The sequence below is a fragment of the Excalfactoria chinensis genome, chromosome 8, assembly GCF_039878825.1.
Source record: "Excalfactoria chinensis isolate bCotChi1 chromosome 8, bCotChi1.hap2, whole genome shotgun sequence".
Classification (NCBI taxonomy): domain Eukaryota; kingdom Metazoa; phylum Chordata; class Aves; order Galliformes; family Phasianidae; genus Excalfactoria; species Excalfactoria chinensis.
In genome coordinates this window covers 17,989,967-18,007,646 of record NC_092832.1, presented here as the reverse complement: position 1 = coordinate 18,007,646, position 17,680 = coordinate 17,989,967, and the positions used below count along the sequence as shown (strand labels likewise).

General features: G+C 38.2%; 1 protein-coding gene across 2 annotated transcripts in view; it reads left to right on the top strand.

The window, feature by feature from the left end:
* The window catches only part of ST6GALNAC3 (ST6 N-acetylgalactosaminide alpha-2,6-sialyltransferase 3), a 191,291-nt gene extending 174,689 nt beyond the window's left edge, over positions 1-16,602 (top strand). For both annotated transcript variants that reach the window (XM_072343535.1, XM_072343537.1), the window contains 2 exons: positions 7,515-7,622; positions 9,192-16,602. In XM_072343535.1, the coding sequence (XP_072199636.1) occupies positions 7,515-7,622; positions 9,192-9,378 (295 nt within the window). In that variant the 3' untranslated portion in view covers positions 9,379-16,602. The remainder of the gene's footprint in view (positions 1-7,514; positions 7,623-9,191) is intronic.
* The last annotated feature ends 1,078 nt before the right edge of the window (positions 16,603-17,680 follow it).

Sequence of the window (17,680 nt, the reverse complement as noted above, 5' to 3'; positions counted from 1 at the left end):
CTTCAGTGTGATGGGAAAATGCTAAACCAGTGCTCACCAAACTGGCTGTGGGTTTCTGAGGAAAAGAAGAATGAATAAAGCTGCCCTACAGAAGTCACAAAGGCTGCAGCCATCAATTCCCATGTCACAGTCATCAGAGATGAGCTCTTTTGAATGAAGACTTTGACCAAACCAATAGAAAGTGGACAATAGTGGGACAAAAGCATACCGCGGTGCTTTAACCCCTGCAAGCATAACTAATTGTACTGTAGAGCAAGCTTTAAACTGGTGTAGGACAGAATAGCTACATTTCCTGATGAGTTCAGAGTGGAGTGAATTTTACTCAGGTGATTTCCAAAGAGAAAAATGACCACATAAAGATGCCAACAGCTTGGCCCTCAAATATGCTGATGTGAATTTAGCTTCCTGTCAGCTTCCTGTCTTTACAAATATAGTCCTGTAGTTGTGATGGTTATTAGTATGATTAAAAAAAAAAAAAAAAAAAAAAAACTTAAAAAAAACTGATCAATTTTTCAGTGACATTTAACACGTGGATCTCTTCTGATTTAATCATCTATTTGCTTGTCAAGTAAATCCAAGTGCTAATGGAGATATGCAGAGCCATACACTTCAAGTTCTCTTTCTGCACCATGCACATCCTCTGGGCCTAGGTTACTGGTAATCATGCATGAGCAGCTTGACTTCTGATCCCAGGTGGCAGCTGCAAGCAGGGCACTTTCAAAAGACATATTTTAATAATAGCTTGAGCACATACAGTGGCATCAGCTGTGCCTCAGACCAGTTTCTACTTATGAAATGGAAATGAAGAAAAGTGTTCAAAAGACAACAAGGTAATATGTATTCCTGGAAATGGGATGATGAGGGATGAGAGTGAAGAAAAGAAAATTGAGGTCTGTTTGTTCGGTCTATGAGTATGGCTTACTGTTCTCTAAGTGGTCTGCACCAAGATTACAATTTGTATCTGAAGAGTAAGTATGGGCTGCAGAAGCTCAACAGCTGTAAGAAATTTAGTTAGCAATTCTTGTTCTCTACAGGGAATGCCACTCAACATAAAAAGACTAGCACAGGCTTTGCAGTAAGAGAATCAGCTTGAAAACAGAGCATATATATTGGAAGAAAGAAATTAATCTAGCTTCTAGTCTAGTTCATTAGTCTGGATCCTTTCCTGGGCACTTTGCAGCAAGCTAGACTTCCATAGTTACTACTGATAAACAGGAACTCTTTTTCTCCTCTGAGCTCAGCAGCACAGGTGTCTGAAGAGCCCTGGATAAAATAACTTCCTTCTTTTGCTGCTTGAGTTCACAGCTGAGCTGGGATGCATCAAAGTCAGGTCAAGAAATGTGAAATAAGAAAAATACAGAAGCCTGAGCAGCAGAAGTCAATTTCTTTAAGTTGATCCTTTCTTTACCTTCTTTGTTCCAGGCTTCCATGTGTATATTGAGTAGAGCAGAGAAAGAGAGGAAAGAAAAAAAATATTACACACAACACAAAGATGGGTATTATATGCATAAGTTGCTTACCAAAGCAGATGCTGTGTGGATTTCAGTCGTTGCAATAACACATTCCTCCTTAATTCTCATTCTAATTCAGCAGCATCCCTTCTATCTTTTTTCAAGGCCATTTTGACATTGGAATTAATTTTTACATCTCTTTTTCAATTCTCCTTGACTGGTTTGGGACCCAGTAGTCACCTTTTCATGTGTTCTCATAGCAAACTCAACTGAGATGGACTCTTGCCCTCTTCCTCTGTGTTCCATCAGTGCAATATAAATATAGGGAAGATCTATATTTTCTGTAGATCAATTGGACAGTATGCAGATTGACTGAAGCTTATTTTCAGTATTCTCTGTAAGGATGGTCTGCTAAGACTTTGGGAATGCAGGTGGGCATCACGTTTCCACTCTCAGGTACACCATGTTGGGCATAGTCACTGTCTGAATCTGGAATGTGTTCTGTGCTGTTCATAATGCATTCCACTTGTTTAAGCTTTGCATGAAGCCATACACAATGGATAATAAAACATCTGTCCACATATAAATGTTTCACTTTTCAGAATGACCTGAAGCACCATGTGGGCCTTTGAATGTGTGAGACAGCCTGCTCACTGCTTGAGGGGCACGGCTGTTTATTATTAGATGTCCTGCATCGTTAGGAATGCAAAGCAAACACATGCGTGCACACACACACATGCAGAAGAATGAATAATTATGATAAACAACTGCCTAACAGGTATCTTTGTAATGCAGAAACAGCAACCATTTTTACCAAGTGAAATCAATTCTCTGTGCTGGCGCCTGGCTCATTGCTCTTCTTGTGCTATTTTTTCTGCAGAATGTATATAATGAAATTATTAGCAACAAAGCACCGAGTCATACAGAAAACAGAATTAAATCTAGGCAATTGCTAATGCTTTTCAGCATTTAGAGTCTTAGCCTTCTCCTGTACTGGATTTATTTCCTTTCTAACAGCTTTCCGTAATGAAAAGTAGGTATTCTTCTCAAAGAAGAGATGCACAGAAAACGAATCTTGCTGTTTTCTCTGAGGTGGGGGCATTTTGTCTGTTAGCTCATTTTAATCAGGTAGGTACAAATCCATTCTTGCTATGAAGAGAAAGACATAGACCGAATCTGTGATCTGGGGAATGTTTATTTTGGCAAAGAAGAATTGTTCAGCAGTTACATTCAGAGCTCCTTCAGAAAACAAACAAAACCAACAAAACAAACAAACAAAATCTCAGTCAAGATAAGTACGATGGCAGCATTAATTTGGTTAGTGTAGAATTGAGTAATGGATGACCAGTCTGTGCTAGTAGAAAATCCTTTTCTATTGTTTTTAGTTGTAAAGATGTAGACTGTTATTCAGAAACCTGTTAGGAGAAGAGCTGGAAGTCTTCAACATTTGTTTTAAACCATTTTCTACAAATCTTTTAAGGTGCTGAAGGACCTCTCAAGTTATTAACCCTCTTCTGATTGCATTACAGAACTCTTTGCTTAGACTAATACCTTTATTTATTTACTTACCCAAGGCCTGACAAGCTGCTATAAGTAAAACTGCTGGTGATTCAGTAGTTTTGGTAGGTGGGTCAAATGAGGATCTGAGTCTATAAACAGCACTCATGAAAAGATGTGTTTTCATCAACTAATTGGCCTGGAGAACCTTGTCATTTCAATCTGTCATTGTTGAATTCCGTTCTACTGCAATATTTTGAAACAAGGCAAAAAACTTGTCTGGTAAATCCTTTCGGCTCCTACTTACTTAACAGCTTTATGAAGTCCTAAATTTCTTAGATTTTCCCCTTAATTAACACCCTCCAATGACCTTCTGTGCTCTTTGATTTCTCCAAGGAAAGAATAAAAATAAGCTCCTAAATAATGTTCTAGAGTCAGACTGACATGGAATTACTATGTCTACTGATTGTCTCCACCTTAATAAACATTTCTTTTTTAAATTTTAACACTGAACTCCTCACTGGAAATTGCAACCCACTGAACCATAGAGCTAGAACTGATTCTCCATGTAAATGGCCCGGAACAACCAAATAAAGAAGATAACCTCTTGGAATCTTATGGTAAAATCAGAACTCAAGTGACAGCAAAAATTGTACCCAATTTGAACTCACATGCACTTGATCATTAAAAAATATACCTCTGTATTTCCCTCTGATGAAAGAAGGAACCAGTTTTCCTTTCGTTTATCCTACATCAAAGCATGGTTATAGGTGTCAAGATGAATTTCAGTCTGCAGTATTTTTATGAGACATTCTGTACTCAATCTTCTTTATATCCATTTCATATGCTTTTTGTAAAATATCAGAAAGCAAAGGCAAAAGAACTAATTGCCTGTATTTAAAATTATTTTTAATTACAATTTTTTTTGTATTCCACATGACAAATCTAGTAATTCTACATATGTTTTTACCATTTTCTTGTAAAATACTGAAGAAAAGTCATAACATATTGTGAGCAACTACAGATAAAGTGCAAATTATATGTTCTGCCATTTGCAAATAACTGGTAATCTTGGCACTTTTATATTATGAGATAAGATAATGACATGTTAGTTAAACTCGCACTAAGAGCTACATAGACAAGCGTATACTTTGTTTTAAGCATCTTAATTAAATTGGTTTAATTGGTCTTTTCAGTTGTTTGATGTTAAGCGTATGCTGGTTGATATTTAGCAGAATGAATTACATCTCAGTAACACTTCTTTAAGAATCCTTATAACGTAGGGAGTATGCAAAGTAAACTTTCCTTTTCAAGGAAAACAGACAAAGTAACTTTTTGTGAGCATTGCTTTTTTCTTACTGCACCCAGCTGTAATTCATGTCCTGAAAGCAAAATCATCCTTTTTTAAATGCATTCTTTGAAAAATAGTGCATTAGTTTCTCTTCAGCTGTTGAGACAATTTCTTGCCTATATCTGGTGCCCCATTAATTTTACCGTATAAGAAAAAGTCACTCGAAGCCATAGGGAAGAACTTTGGATTTGCTGTGTGTGCATATATCACAGTAGATTTGCCTATGCTATTTTTTTTTTTGTGCTTCTACAGATGATGCTTAGTGAACTCTTATTTCCCCTATTTGGAGATGAATGTTCTTTTACCTTCAGATCTGTTCAGTAACACAGATGCTCTGTATGCTATTCTTTTACTTCTTGTGTAAAATGAAAGTTTTGAAGTTTCTATACACTTACTGTAACAAGAGGAGCTCTCGCATAGGACTCAAAAAGCTGTGGCCAAAAAAACAAACACATGTAAAAATCTCCTGTAGAGAAAGAAATTGCATGCATGGTGTTAGCATAATGGCAAGGGCTGAGACATTGCTTTGCACTACAGTTTTATGGGATGATATTTTAAAAGGTATTCCAAGATTTATGACTTTTTAAGGACAGCTAAAATTGTTTTCACACTTCTAATATTGCTTTCACTGGAATTTTGAAAGTACGTTTACAGTATCAGATTGAATTCTAAGGTGTTACCAAATCATCCAGAGTCCCCACTGCTTAAGTGTATTCCCTCATATTCCTGTGTATCTTCAGAGGGAAAAAAAATGAGAGGAATATAAGTGCTTTGTTTTAAAACGCATAATCTATATTCTGTCATGTACTGCATCTCCCAGGGAAGGTATCTAGAAAGTCACTCTGCTGTTTTTATTTATTCTGCCACTCTAGTATATGGATGAGAGGACTAAGATTTGGGGATGTTAAAACAGGACATGAAATATTGATTAATTCTTTTTTAAAATTCTGTTTTTCTCCTGAGTATAGCAAATTTTAGATGTTATTGTCAATATGGTATTCTCCAATAAACATCCATTATTGGAAGGATCCTGCTCTTCACAGTGTTTCATAAATGGCTATTATGATTATAATGGCTTTGAAAGTTCAATGGTAGTGTTCTGGTGCAAGAGCAGGAAGCAAGCTAGAAGCAATGCAACTTTTTATCATGGCAGGATGCTACTATGAAATAACATGAAATAGGTTGGAAATTCTCTTTGAGAAACATTCTGTTTGAAGAAACAGAGATCCTAAAGGAACAGCAAGCAAATGTACAGTTTTGTAGCTATACGATGTCAAGTAAAGAAGTACAATTACAATTGTTCTCCATCAAAGGAAAGTTAAATATGTAACACCCTGCCTTCTATTCCCATTGGCCATTTTCAGCACTAAGTTAACCCTTTATTTCTTGCTTCCAGAATGGTCCTTTACTCAAAGTCAGTTCAACAGGAGAGCTTCCCCAAGGAAAAAGACTTTTCAGGAAGAGTAAGGATAGAAGTTCACTCTGTCTAAGCTGTGAGGGATGCTAGACATGGGCAAGGAATGAAAGATGTAGCCTAGAGTCTTTTGAGTGTTCCTGTGTACAGAAGAGCTCTCCTGGAGTTAAGATAGTTTTTTTTTCACTGAAATAATAATATTTGTTTGAGAAGATAGTTTCTTCAGGAATGTAAAGCTCTTGGAGTCTGTCTAATTTCCATAATAGTAAGCATTCATCAGAGCAGGAATTTGAATCTCAGTCTCATATGCATCAGGTAAATGACATTGCAAAGGTTGTACATGTAGACTTTTACCCATCTTCTTAGTATTTTGTCAAACTGCAAAGAGAAGGAGCAAGGAAGTAGCAGAGAATCTGAGCCCGAAGCCACCGATTGGCAGATTTACCCAGAGGTTACCATGGGTATGCTCCGAATTGGGAAACACCTGAAGTTATTTCTTCTGTCTCACAGAAAATCTAGATTTTAGAGGCTGGATGGGTTGCTACAGGATATACATAATATAATTCTGTTTGTTTATTTATTTATTTATTTATTTCAAATGACAGCTTTATTCCTTCACCAGGATGAAAATGTTTTCAGAAGATATTGTTGCCGGGAAAAGCTGCCTTTGCACATAGGTCTACATGGGAGTTCTTTTGCAGCCAAAATTAATTGAGTGCAAACCTTAGGTTACTTTAACTTATGATGGAGAACAGACTGTTCCCTGCTGTACCCAGAGCTAAAAGCTGAAGATATGGCATAAAGCTAAATTATCCCCTCCTCTCACTTATAGCAAGCTCTCTCAGACCTATGAACTAAAGCTTGGGCTATGACTTCTTGGAAACTGGACATGTTATTTATAATTTAAAATAATGACTTCTGTTGATCTCAATCAAACTGAAAGCCGTACATGTGCAAAGCAGGATTTCAGCCAGCTTGTAAACACTGAGTGCTAAGTGAGTTCTTATTACTTATGAGGTAAAGCAGTGTGTATTGCTTGCTCAAACTGTATGTGTAGTTTTGTTGACTCCCTGTCCACCAATGGAAGCATTTGTGTGAGTAAAGTCTGTAATTAACAATGTACACATAGCCAATATGTGAGTCAAATCCTTGAGCTTCACCTGTTCTCATTCATGCAGGTAATACTTATGGACTGATTTAATGGAACTGGTCATTTCAGCAAAGGTTATCAATTTGGGCACTGCTCTCTTCTGCTTTCTCTTTGCTTGGTTGTCTTAAAGATCGCACAGGCTTGTGTAAAGTGATGGGTAGAAAGTTTTGTTTTCCAAAGCAATGCGTTGGATGGTTTTCCACCAAAATGGCCTTAAAGCTTTAATCTCAGTGAGAATTTTCAGGCAGAGGATATAAAATTTTGCTTGTGAAAGAGAATGCTGAATACCCACATACATGCAGCTCAAACTCTGCCAGTAGTTTGCTTTCTGGTGAATATAATCTTATTTTACACACTCAAGTAATTGTTATCTTTTGGATGTACAAATAAATACTTTCCTATCTAATGGGAGATGCATTGTTTGACTTCAGATTTTAACTTCAAAGGTTTTTTCTTCTGTGGACAATAGCTTGAGGCCCCAAGCTGGCAAGAATGAGAGTCTATCTATAAATAATTCAAAATAATTGTGTAGTTTTGACAGATTGTCAAGTTGCTTAATGTCTTTTGTCCCAAGTAATAGATTACATTTCATTGATAAAGTGTTGGTAATTTCTCATTGCAATTTATTTTCTGTATGTTGTGTTCTTACAGAGTCCAGTCAGGTTCATATCTCAGTACGGGTTGGTTTACCTTAATTTTGGCTATGGATGCCTGCTATGGAATTCACGTCTATGGGATGATAAATGACACCTACTGCAAGTAAGATCACAGGAAATTATTTTCATGCATTTACAATGCTGATGTCTTGTCAAAATTTCACAATTGATTTTAATATCATAAATCCCCCAAAAAATGTATCAGGCAGCCATTTCCCAGTGTTTTGCATTGATGTGAGACTATATTGTCAGCATACATAGTACTGATATGGCATTTGCAGTTGATAAAATAAAAACATTTACAAAACCTAACATCAGATGTCATAAGGAACTATTTTTAATCAAAGATCTTCTGCAGTTTCTGAATTAGCTGGAAACAAATCATGTTGTTATTCTGACAAAATGTACTTTACTGCTATAGAAGAAATACTAATATGTTAGTTCTCTGTATGCCAACTACATCTGGAAATGAAAGAAACTGATTATCCTGGATAGTTACCTGAAATTACATTCTACCACCATTGAGCAACCTACTTGAACTTTCTAGTTTATATATGGCTTGTTTGGAGTAGTAGGGGGTTTCTAATTAGATAATAAAACAAGTCCTGCAGGCTTTATCACAGTAAACTAACATAAATTCCAACTTCTGTTAGTGACCTTACAGTGACAATGGATTAATTCTATTGTCAGAAGTATAACTAAAAACACTATTTTAAAAAGTCCAAGTTAAATGCTTGAATCGGCAGTATAAGGCAGCAAATATAAAATGAAACAATAATTCCTCATTTACAAAAGCAGGAGGTGTCGTAAACAATAAATGGTGTTAATCTAAGCCTATTTTTCTGTATCCAGGCTGGTTCATGTCCTGCATGTAACCAGTGCAGAGGGTCCCCAGCTCCTAGAGTAAGGTCATGCAGACCCTCACTTCATATTCTGCATCACTCCAGTGTGGCAGTCATTCCGGTAGATGAGCCCCTAAAAAAGGCTTTTGAGTCACAGCTGTTTAATTAGGATATCATAAGTGAAGAGAGAGACGTTTTAGAATTTGCAGATCCCACTGACTGAGTCATCCAGATGGAACGAACATATGTTGTTCTTTGTTTATGAAAACACACTGGGTGCCCTGAGATGAGGAGTGACGGAACTAAAGTTGTCCTCACAGAGTTCAGCTGAGCTGTCACTGCATAGCCAGGATGTAAAACCACTTAATGCCATGGATAACACTTAAGTCTGTTCACAGCAGGATAAGGATGGGTTCCCTTAAAGCTGCGGTTCTGCCTGCATCACCTACTTGGAATGTAGGTGATTCTAACAACTTTATTCATCCAGCCCAAGTACTAGTCTCAAGATTTTGGACTACTCAATGCGTACACTTTCCTCGGGAATGGAGCTTTATGGACTAATAGTTCCTCAGGCTCAGACTAAATGTGCATCAACCAGAAGAGCTGTCCCCTCAGCTTCTTGCTGACTGATAACACCAGCATATGCTGAGAGATACACTTCCTTTTCTGAAGTACAATTCATACAAACTGTGCCATAATCAAAGCCCTCATGCAATTTAGAAAAGGAGCTGAAGTGCCAATACATGGAAGGGGTTTCAGTTAATTCAGGTGCAGTGTATATTAATGTTCTTCTTGGAAATAATTCTTAAGTCTGTCTTTTCTTTCCCTAGGTCAGAAGGCTTTCGCAAAGTTCCCTACCATTATTACGAGCCAGGAAGAGATGAGTGTGAAGAATACTTCCTGCATGAAAATGCTCCTTATGGAGGCCACAGGTTTATCACAGAAAAGAAAGTATTTGCTAAATGGGCCAAGAAGCACGCAATAACATTTACACACCCCAACTGGACAGTATCTTGATACTGGTTTTCTTAACTCTCCTTGAATAGCAAAATAATACAAAATCGTGTCCGTTTACAATAATTTTGCTTGCATCGGGCAAGCTTTTATCAGCCCAGATAACAGTAAACTAAAACCAGAAGACAAAGTGGGTGATGGTCCAGCTGTTAAGCAAAGTTAATCAAACTGTGGAAGGCAAACACATTGCTTGTTATTTCTAAGGGTTTTACTCCATCCAACGCACTTTATGCTTTAACTGGATTTTACTTCAGTAGTTAAAAGCAGATGAGATTTCCTGTATATGCAGATGCACGCAGGGAACTTGGTTGTCCTCTAAAACTTGTCCATCACCTTAGTTAATTAAAATTAGTAGCTGTGGCTCAATTGCAGTACCAAAAGTACTGCAGAACTTGTTTCATTTGTGGTATTAGCAGAAACTATCCACAAAAGGAAATATGAAGAATTATACAGAGTTTCAAAGGTTAGTTGTCTTTTCTGTGAGTGAGCAAATGTTAAAAAATATCTGAATACTTTGACAGATGCTCGCACTTGGGTGTATGCTAAAATTACAGATGATCTAAACATGGTTCTTGAACTGCACACAGCTCTCACATGTGAGAAAACATTACTTGCTCAAGGTTCCTGATTAATTCATACCTTCTAAAATGCAGCTTCTTTGCATCCTGATCAGTCTGCACCACCTTGGATGATGTATTTTATGCTTTTTGAAACTGCTGTCCAACAGTTTTGCTCCAGCAGTGTGGGACTTGGCTGTCTTTTACAGCCCACACTGAACCTTTGGCTGGTGTAACTAACCTGCTGTCAGTATCCAAGCTGGTTAGAGTAAGGCTGTCACGTGAGCATCTCCATTTTCTCCAGTTATTCCTCTGAGGTTCTCCAACATCCAAAGGCAGTACTGACAGTATTTCCCTCCTAGCTATCCTAATTTATCTTTCCAGCTTCTCCATCTTTAAAAATAGGGATGATACCTATCTACCTCACAAGGGAGTTGTGAGGATTAATATGAGTCCATAAAGCACATTGCTGATAATGAATGCTACAGTGCATTTATTCTTACCACAAAAACAATGGTACCTGTCATTTATTCTTGTCCATTGGGTATTTGTAGAAAGTGATGGCATGTCTGGATCTGATGGCAGATTGCTCTGTGCATCCTCATTCCTACTGAGGATAATTTGTAATACTAAGCTCCCTTAGCTGTGTCGCTTGAGATGGAGTTGAAAGAACCCAGCGCCTTGTATTACCTACACATCAAGAAGCAGTCCAAGAGTTTTAACTCATCTCTAGTTGAAATATGCATTTCCAAGCTTACTCTCACAGAAAGTCTTCAACTGCAGCAGATTCATTTGTAATATGACCATGGATTTTATTTAAACGGTATTTAAATGAATGCTTTAAGTTTAGAATGTGTCCTAAGAATATCTTAACATCTGGAATGTCAGATTCAACACTGTAATAGCCAATACTGTGAACACTTGAAAGAATTATGTGTGGAACATGATGCACAGGGTTTACTCACTACTTTAACATTAACCAATAGGAAACTTTGTATGCTTTTGTAAATCATGAAAAGAGGAAAGTAAAAAAGATATTTTTACATGTAAGTATTTGTATACTTTTTCCTGTTGTATATTTGTACATATAAATCTATATTTTATATGTTCATGACATATGTATATTCTCATCATCAGCTGCAACTCTCTGAGGATGGGAACAAAATCTCATTACCAGTGTATCTCCTTCTGACCATTGGTTTCTTCTTCCTGTTGATAGCTGATGCCAGGGTGTATCACCCCTTGCCCTTTGTATTTTCTCCTGTAAATGTAGCTTGCTGATTTTATTTTTAATATAGCTTATCTTTCACTGTTTGCTTTAGTGCTGTAAGTGTTTGTGCAGGTTGCCAAAGGCTGGGGCCATTGTTACAATTGCAGATAAATATCTATACTGAAATATAGACTCTGTCCCAGACCTGTGTGACTTGATGTCTCATCTTCCTGCTTGGAAGAGGAGAACAATGACATTTTCCTCTTGACTGACTTTATTGTAAGCTCTTGAGACAGACACTCACATTTGCAATGTATTGCATTTGTATACTGCCTTGCAGAAGAGATGCCTAACATATCTGAAGGTTACAGGCTATGCTCTAATATAAAAATAATACTTTTAAAGTGTCTGCTTCTTGTCCCTGGAGTTTAAAACCAATCGTAGTCTAATATAGCACAGGATAAAAGCCAGTGGTGAAAGGGTCATGGATGCATGAAGGGTTGTAGTAGTAAAAGACAGTGAGCTAGATTTATTGCTATTTACATATTCATCTTTCCAGTTCAGATGGATGGCTGGATAGACAGAAAGCTAATAAAGGAACTGTAATGCAGGATTTGAAGAAAGCGAGGCACACAGAACTAGGAGCAATGTCTCACATTTTGTAGAGGGAAACATGGGACAATCTAAAGCCCCCTGTGGGAAGAAGAGCTGGAAAGTCAAACTGGACTTGGGTTTAGAAGCTGTTTGGACTAAGAGAATGTTACAAAGAAAGTGCTACACATAAGAGTGCAGTTGGGCTGAATAGACTTACATGAGAAGTATTCTTACAAAGCATAGATTTCCTCTTCAGGAAGCACAGTGTAAGGACTCTGCCTGAGTTACACTCACATGCAAGGCAGTTTTTAAGCCTGAGAAAATTTTTAAGGCAGTTACGGCTTGTCAATGCATTGTAAACTGAGTTTCATGCTGCAGCTCTTCATAGAGTGCTTGCATGTGGTATGAAATAATATCTCATGCTACGAGTAGATTAGAAAAATATAGCTCTAGGAACAGTGAAATGTGCAGCAAAATTGAGAAGTTTGTTATAGTGCGGTTGTCACAGATCAAAAGTAAAAGCGTTGCTCTCTGTTTGTAGAGAGGCTTGGATTTGTGCTAAGAGATCTGCTTTTAGAAACACTGCACCAGGCTTCATTAGCAGTAAATGAACATCAGTTCCATTATTTAAATGAGCCTGTCTTTAGCATAAACTAAACACATATTTGCATGTTTTTTATTATATGATTAAGGAACTGTGACCACTGTGTTGGAGATGGTTCTACAAAGTAATGACTTGGTAGAAATTTGTTAAAAATCAGCACTGTGGTATCAAGAAAACATTTCACTGCTTGTCTGTATGATAAGAGATCTTGATGATTCACCTTCTGAGAGCAGTTAAGACATCAGCTGAGAATCATTTATTAATTCTTTAAAGTAAAGCCTACTACAGTTTACCTGAATGTAATCAGATCCTAATTGCTTATTCATTCAAGCAGTCCTACTTTAATCAACTAGTTATGTACATGGAACAAGCAGGGAGTTTACCTTAGGTTTTCAAAATAGATCTTCACGTTGCTGCTAATAGAGAAATACTTACAAATAATTTGATGCTTTTTTTCTTGCCATTAGTCAACTAAGTAGTCACCAGATGTTTCTTCCCTAATTTAGTTGACCATTCAAAATACTTTTTTAAAAGTATATATTTTTTCAGCTTGCCACAGCCTTCATCTTACTAAAAGTTTAAGTTTTAATAGATTTCATGTTGCATTAACATCTGATTTTACTTTTCAGAAAAAGAAGTTTTAAATAGGAGCAGAAATTTTTCTTCCAGCTACTTACCAATTCACAGATAATTAACCAAATAATGAAAATAAAGAATTAAATAAGTGGATTTTGATTTTCAAAACAATGTAGCAGAAATGAGCTCAACCTTTTCATCCCCAGAAGGTGTCCAGATCACTTCCCTCTGCTTATACCAAGGCATCTTAGCAGAAAGAAAATAGCGGTTTCTATATCCAGCCAAATTCCCTTCCCATCTGGGCTGGGAGACTCCATCTGCAGAGCGCTTGTGTCAGGTACATCAGAAAGCAGGAAGGATTGAGGAAGAGTTCTACTGAGGAGCAGATGGTGTTCCAACTTCTAAAAAAAAGGCCCTAAAATTCTTCAAGAGCGGAGTACCCCTTCATCTCTCCTGCACATATTTTTCCAGAAGTTCTCTTTCTCTGAATGCCTTTAGCTCTAGAATTGTTCCGCTCTCCCTCACGGTAATTACCACCAAGGAGAAAATGCCCTTGCAGGAAAAGGCAGAGGAATGTTCTGTGTTGTCAGAATTTCTATCTGTGCAACCCCACAGAAGAAGAAGTCAGCCTGGTATGATTTGAATTGTCAGTTGAAGGCTCACTGATTTAAGCATTTCTGAGGATTCAGTTCAAAACCAACAGAAATCACTTTGGCAAGTTCAGATTGTGAGCAGTGCACCAATCCCAGCACAATTTTTGCACTTCTGATTACTATGATAAGCAGTGTTTTGTCTGTGAAGATAGCGATGTTAAGGAGGAGACCATCCAACACTTGAAGGACTAGACAGACAGTATGGTCATACACACAGACAGCCAGCAGCAGATCACAAGTGCTCAAACAGAGGAAATGTCCAGGTAGGTAAAATTAATGAAGTAATCGCTCATGAATTATAACTGGATGGTGCTTTTACCATCTTGCATATAGATGCTTAAATGCTGCTGATCATTTTTTTTTCTGTATGTAGTTCAGAAAGCTCATACATCTTTAGTTGGGATTGAGCAAGTCTGAGATTTGTTAATGATGAACCTGAGGGTACCCTGCAGAGTAAAACTCCAGTGTCAGAGCCAAAGGATTACAGAGAACTCTCTGTGGTTATTGCCATGTGCAACATACATCAGAAAATGGTGAATTTACTAAAAAAGAACTGTCTTTCCTGACTAGGCATAGTTAGCCCTTTCGAGCAGAAAGTGTTTCATTTTCAGCAGATGTGTCTCATTCTGTTCCTTCATTCCTGAGAGGGTACAGAGGAATGCGACTTAACCATGGGGGAGTGAATAATGATATGCTGAATAGCCAGCCACCAGGTTCCTGTACATTTCTCTGGGTATTGTTTCGATGTATAGCTAATGACACAGAGAAAAACAAGCTTTTTGTAAGCTTTGTCTTGCATAACCCACAGAAGTCTCCTGTGTCTGTTCTGCACTGGAGCCTCTAGGCAAACCCTCCAGAAACAAGCTGATGGAGAAAGACACCGTTTTTCCCCAGTGAAAGATAAGGCTTCTGTGGAAGACATAATAATCTGTGTGGCATCCCTGGCCCCGCTCACCCAGCTTTTGTAGGCTCATCCAGCCCCACTGCATGGTATGCATTCTGCAGCTGATTTGCACAGCATGAAGTTTGCTCTGTTCTCACCTTCTGTGGGAACAGCAGAGCGTTGGTGCTGACCCAGGATCACACTGTCAAGTTGGCAGTGTCACCTTGCTTGGGGCACCACCTCAACTCAGGTGCTGAACTCAGTGTCTTTAAAGTAGGTGGGAAAGAGAATGCTGGCTTTTGTTATTTGTTGCAAGGTTGACTCACAAGGAGTCACCATTTCATGAGTGTTTTAAACAGCTGATTTTACTTTTTTTTTTCTTCCTTGCTGCTATTTCTGGGAATTGAGGAAGATATGCAGCTGTCAGCACCTGCCACTGCTGTCCTGATTTACTGGCCCTGTACTGACTGTAAAGTTGAACTAATGCATGTTCTTACCATGTATTATGCATGACAGCATGTTATGTATTTTATTCCAGCACTGTAATAAATAATGCAAGTTGTGTGTAGACTTAGTTTAAGCAGCAAAAATAGTGCATTTTCTTTTTTTTTTTGTATCATGTGTCATCCAGAGCACTTTGCTGGAGCCCTGTGAGTGCCATTAGCAGCTGGCAGCATACAAATTGTTGAAGCCAGTCGGGAAATATTTACTATTAAAATACCAGAAATAGTTAAACTTGCTTTCGTGAACATACTACACTGCTCACAGCCACAGTTTTGTGTTCTGCTATAAGGAAAACCTCAGGTCTAAGTGTAACCAAATGACTTTATTTACATGGCTAGCACTGAGGTGTTGGCAGGGCAGCAATCAGGTTTTGGACGTCTATGGCATCTCTCTAACAGGAACTGTACATGTACAAGAGTAACTGAGATGCCTGTAGTTCCTTCATAATGCTGCTGAAAATAGTAGTTCTGGAGTCGCACAGAGAGAAAAAATTGTGCTCACTGTTGTTTTGACTGTTCATCTATTCCCTCCTCACACAGACACTCATAGATCTGCAAACATGAGGAGTGTCTACAGGGAAACACTTTTTTTCAGACGGTGGTGAGACAGAACAAAGAAGGCTAATCTCTTACATGGCAAATATAAGCTACAGTACTTGTTGTTTCATGTTAGTTTGTATATTTTCAAAGCCTGTGTCTACGTTAGCGAGAAGTGAGCTCAGCTGGATAAGCTCTATAGCCTGAAACTGCTAGTGCTAAGTACTTGATGCCCGCACCAGTTTGTTCCTACAGGCTGAATGCAACTGGTGACTGGAGCACATCTTTTAGTTTAATGACAATTGAATCCACATTCTGAGGACCACTCCATGATGTAAAGCAAACCTTACAAAGTGGTGCCACTACAGTGGACTGCCCTGCAGGAAAGTGAAGGTCCTACGATTCCAACTTTCAGCTAAATAAAAGCCCTTCCCACCTCCTCCAACCCCCTCAGGCTTTCCATGGACTCCCTCTACTCATGTGCGTTTTCCTTTGAAATATGAGATCATGTGAGACGAGAGCTCCAGAGTCCTCCCAAGGTAGCATCCAAGCCAGGAATGTGGTATAGGACTGTGTAACCCAGTCTGGATGCAACAGGGAAAGTTTGACGAAGAGTCAGTCGTGATTCCATTTCCTGATGTGGTTTCACCATGGAGATGCATTAGCAAGCATCCTTTTTTATTTTTAATATACTGCCTTCCCTTCAAATTCCCTTCATAAATTTTCCCAGATTTCTTTTTCTTGTGGCCTTGCAGTTACATATGTGTATCTGTGTTTATGTGCATGTATATACACTATACAAGCATTCTTCTGTTCTTACACAGTTGATACTATATGCTCCTAACAAACTGTTGTAGGAAGTTCATTTTATGCTACTTATTACATGGGGTTTTTGGTTGTCTTTTCGTAGTGCTGAAGAGTGCACTCATAGAAGGTAGCACGGTACACTTAGAAAGATCTCACGCTGTTTATACTTATTTTACATATTTTGCTAATTGTTTTCTTGCTACACGTCACTTACCTTTTTGCTCCCATTTGGAGAATGTGCTTCTATGTACTTGAAAACTGTGCCTGGGATATTCTAAAATACAAATAAATGTAGACACTTTTCCAATCCCTCCTGGTGGATATTTTGATCTTTTATCTGACCTAATATATGTACAGTTCTGTACTGAGCACTTTTATTCTCATTGATTTGTATGCCATTGTAATCATACCTGGAAGTTCACTGAACTCAAAGAAACCAAGAGCTTTGTTCTAGAAAGTATTCTGTAGGTTGCTCCAAAAGTAATGCATCCTGTTTATTTCCTTGGAAACTGCATCAGCTACGAAGAGAATAATAACACCATCTGATAGAGCAAATTCTCAGCTACAAAACACTACTATTCAACATAGTCACTGCCATTAGCTGTGTGTTTTTGTCCAAGATGAACAAGAGCCTCATGCTGTGCTTGTAAAAATCTGTACAGAGGTGACCTGCTGTCACTGCTGTCACTGCTGACACTCAACACCCACTGCCTCACCATACTGACATCTGCAATATTTTCAGAGAAGTTCCCAAATAATCTGCTGCGTGTGAACATGAATTCAACACGATGCCTTTGACATCTATCCCAGAAAAACCTAGTAATTCTCGGAAACACAACCTATAAATATAAGAACTCATGTTTTCACTTCTGTGTAGAAGTACATTAGATCCCATCCCAGGAGAGGACATTCTCCAAGCAGTTCCTCAGACTGAAGCACTTTGAGAAGTCAAGTCATTCAGACCCTTGTTGGACGTTCACTACGTGCTCAACATACTTCTGGGAGACTGAAAGGCTATGGGAGATATCGTGTCTCATGAAATGGCACAAAGTTTGACTTACAGCTGCAACATTGACATGACCTGAAGGGGAACCTATAGAACTTCTCTTCCATCATGCAGCTGACCCCATTTGCTAAGAAAAGAAAGGAAGTGCAAGTCCCATTAGCCTCTAATTCTCCTGTATTATTGCCCAGCTAAGGCTATCAGTAAAAAGCAATGTGCTTCAATGGCCTCAGCTTGAACTCTGTGTGCTGAATTAAACATATATAGACTAACAGGGTTTGTGGAATGACTGGAGATCGCAGGTATGTTTATAGCATTGCCATATACAATGCAGCAACCGTGATCTGAGGCTTGGTTCTGGTACTCAGTTTCAATCCT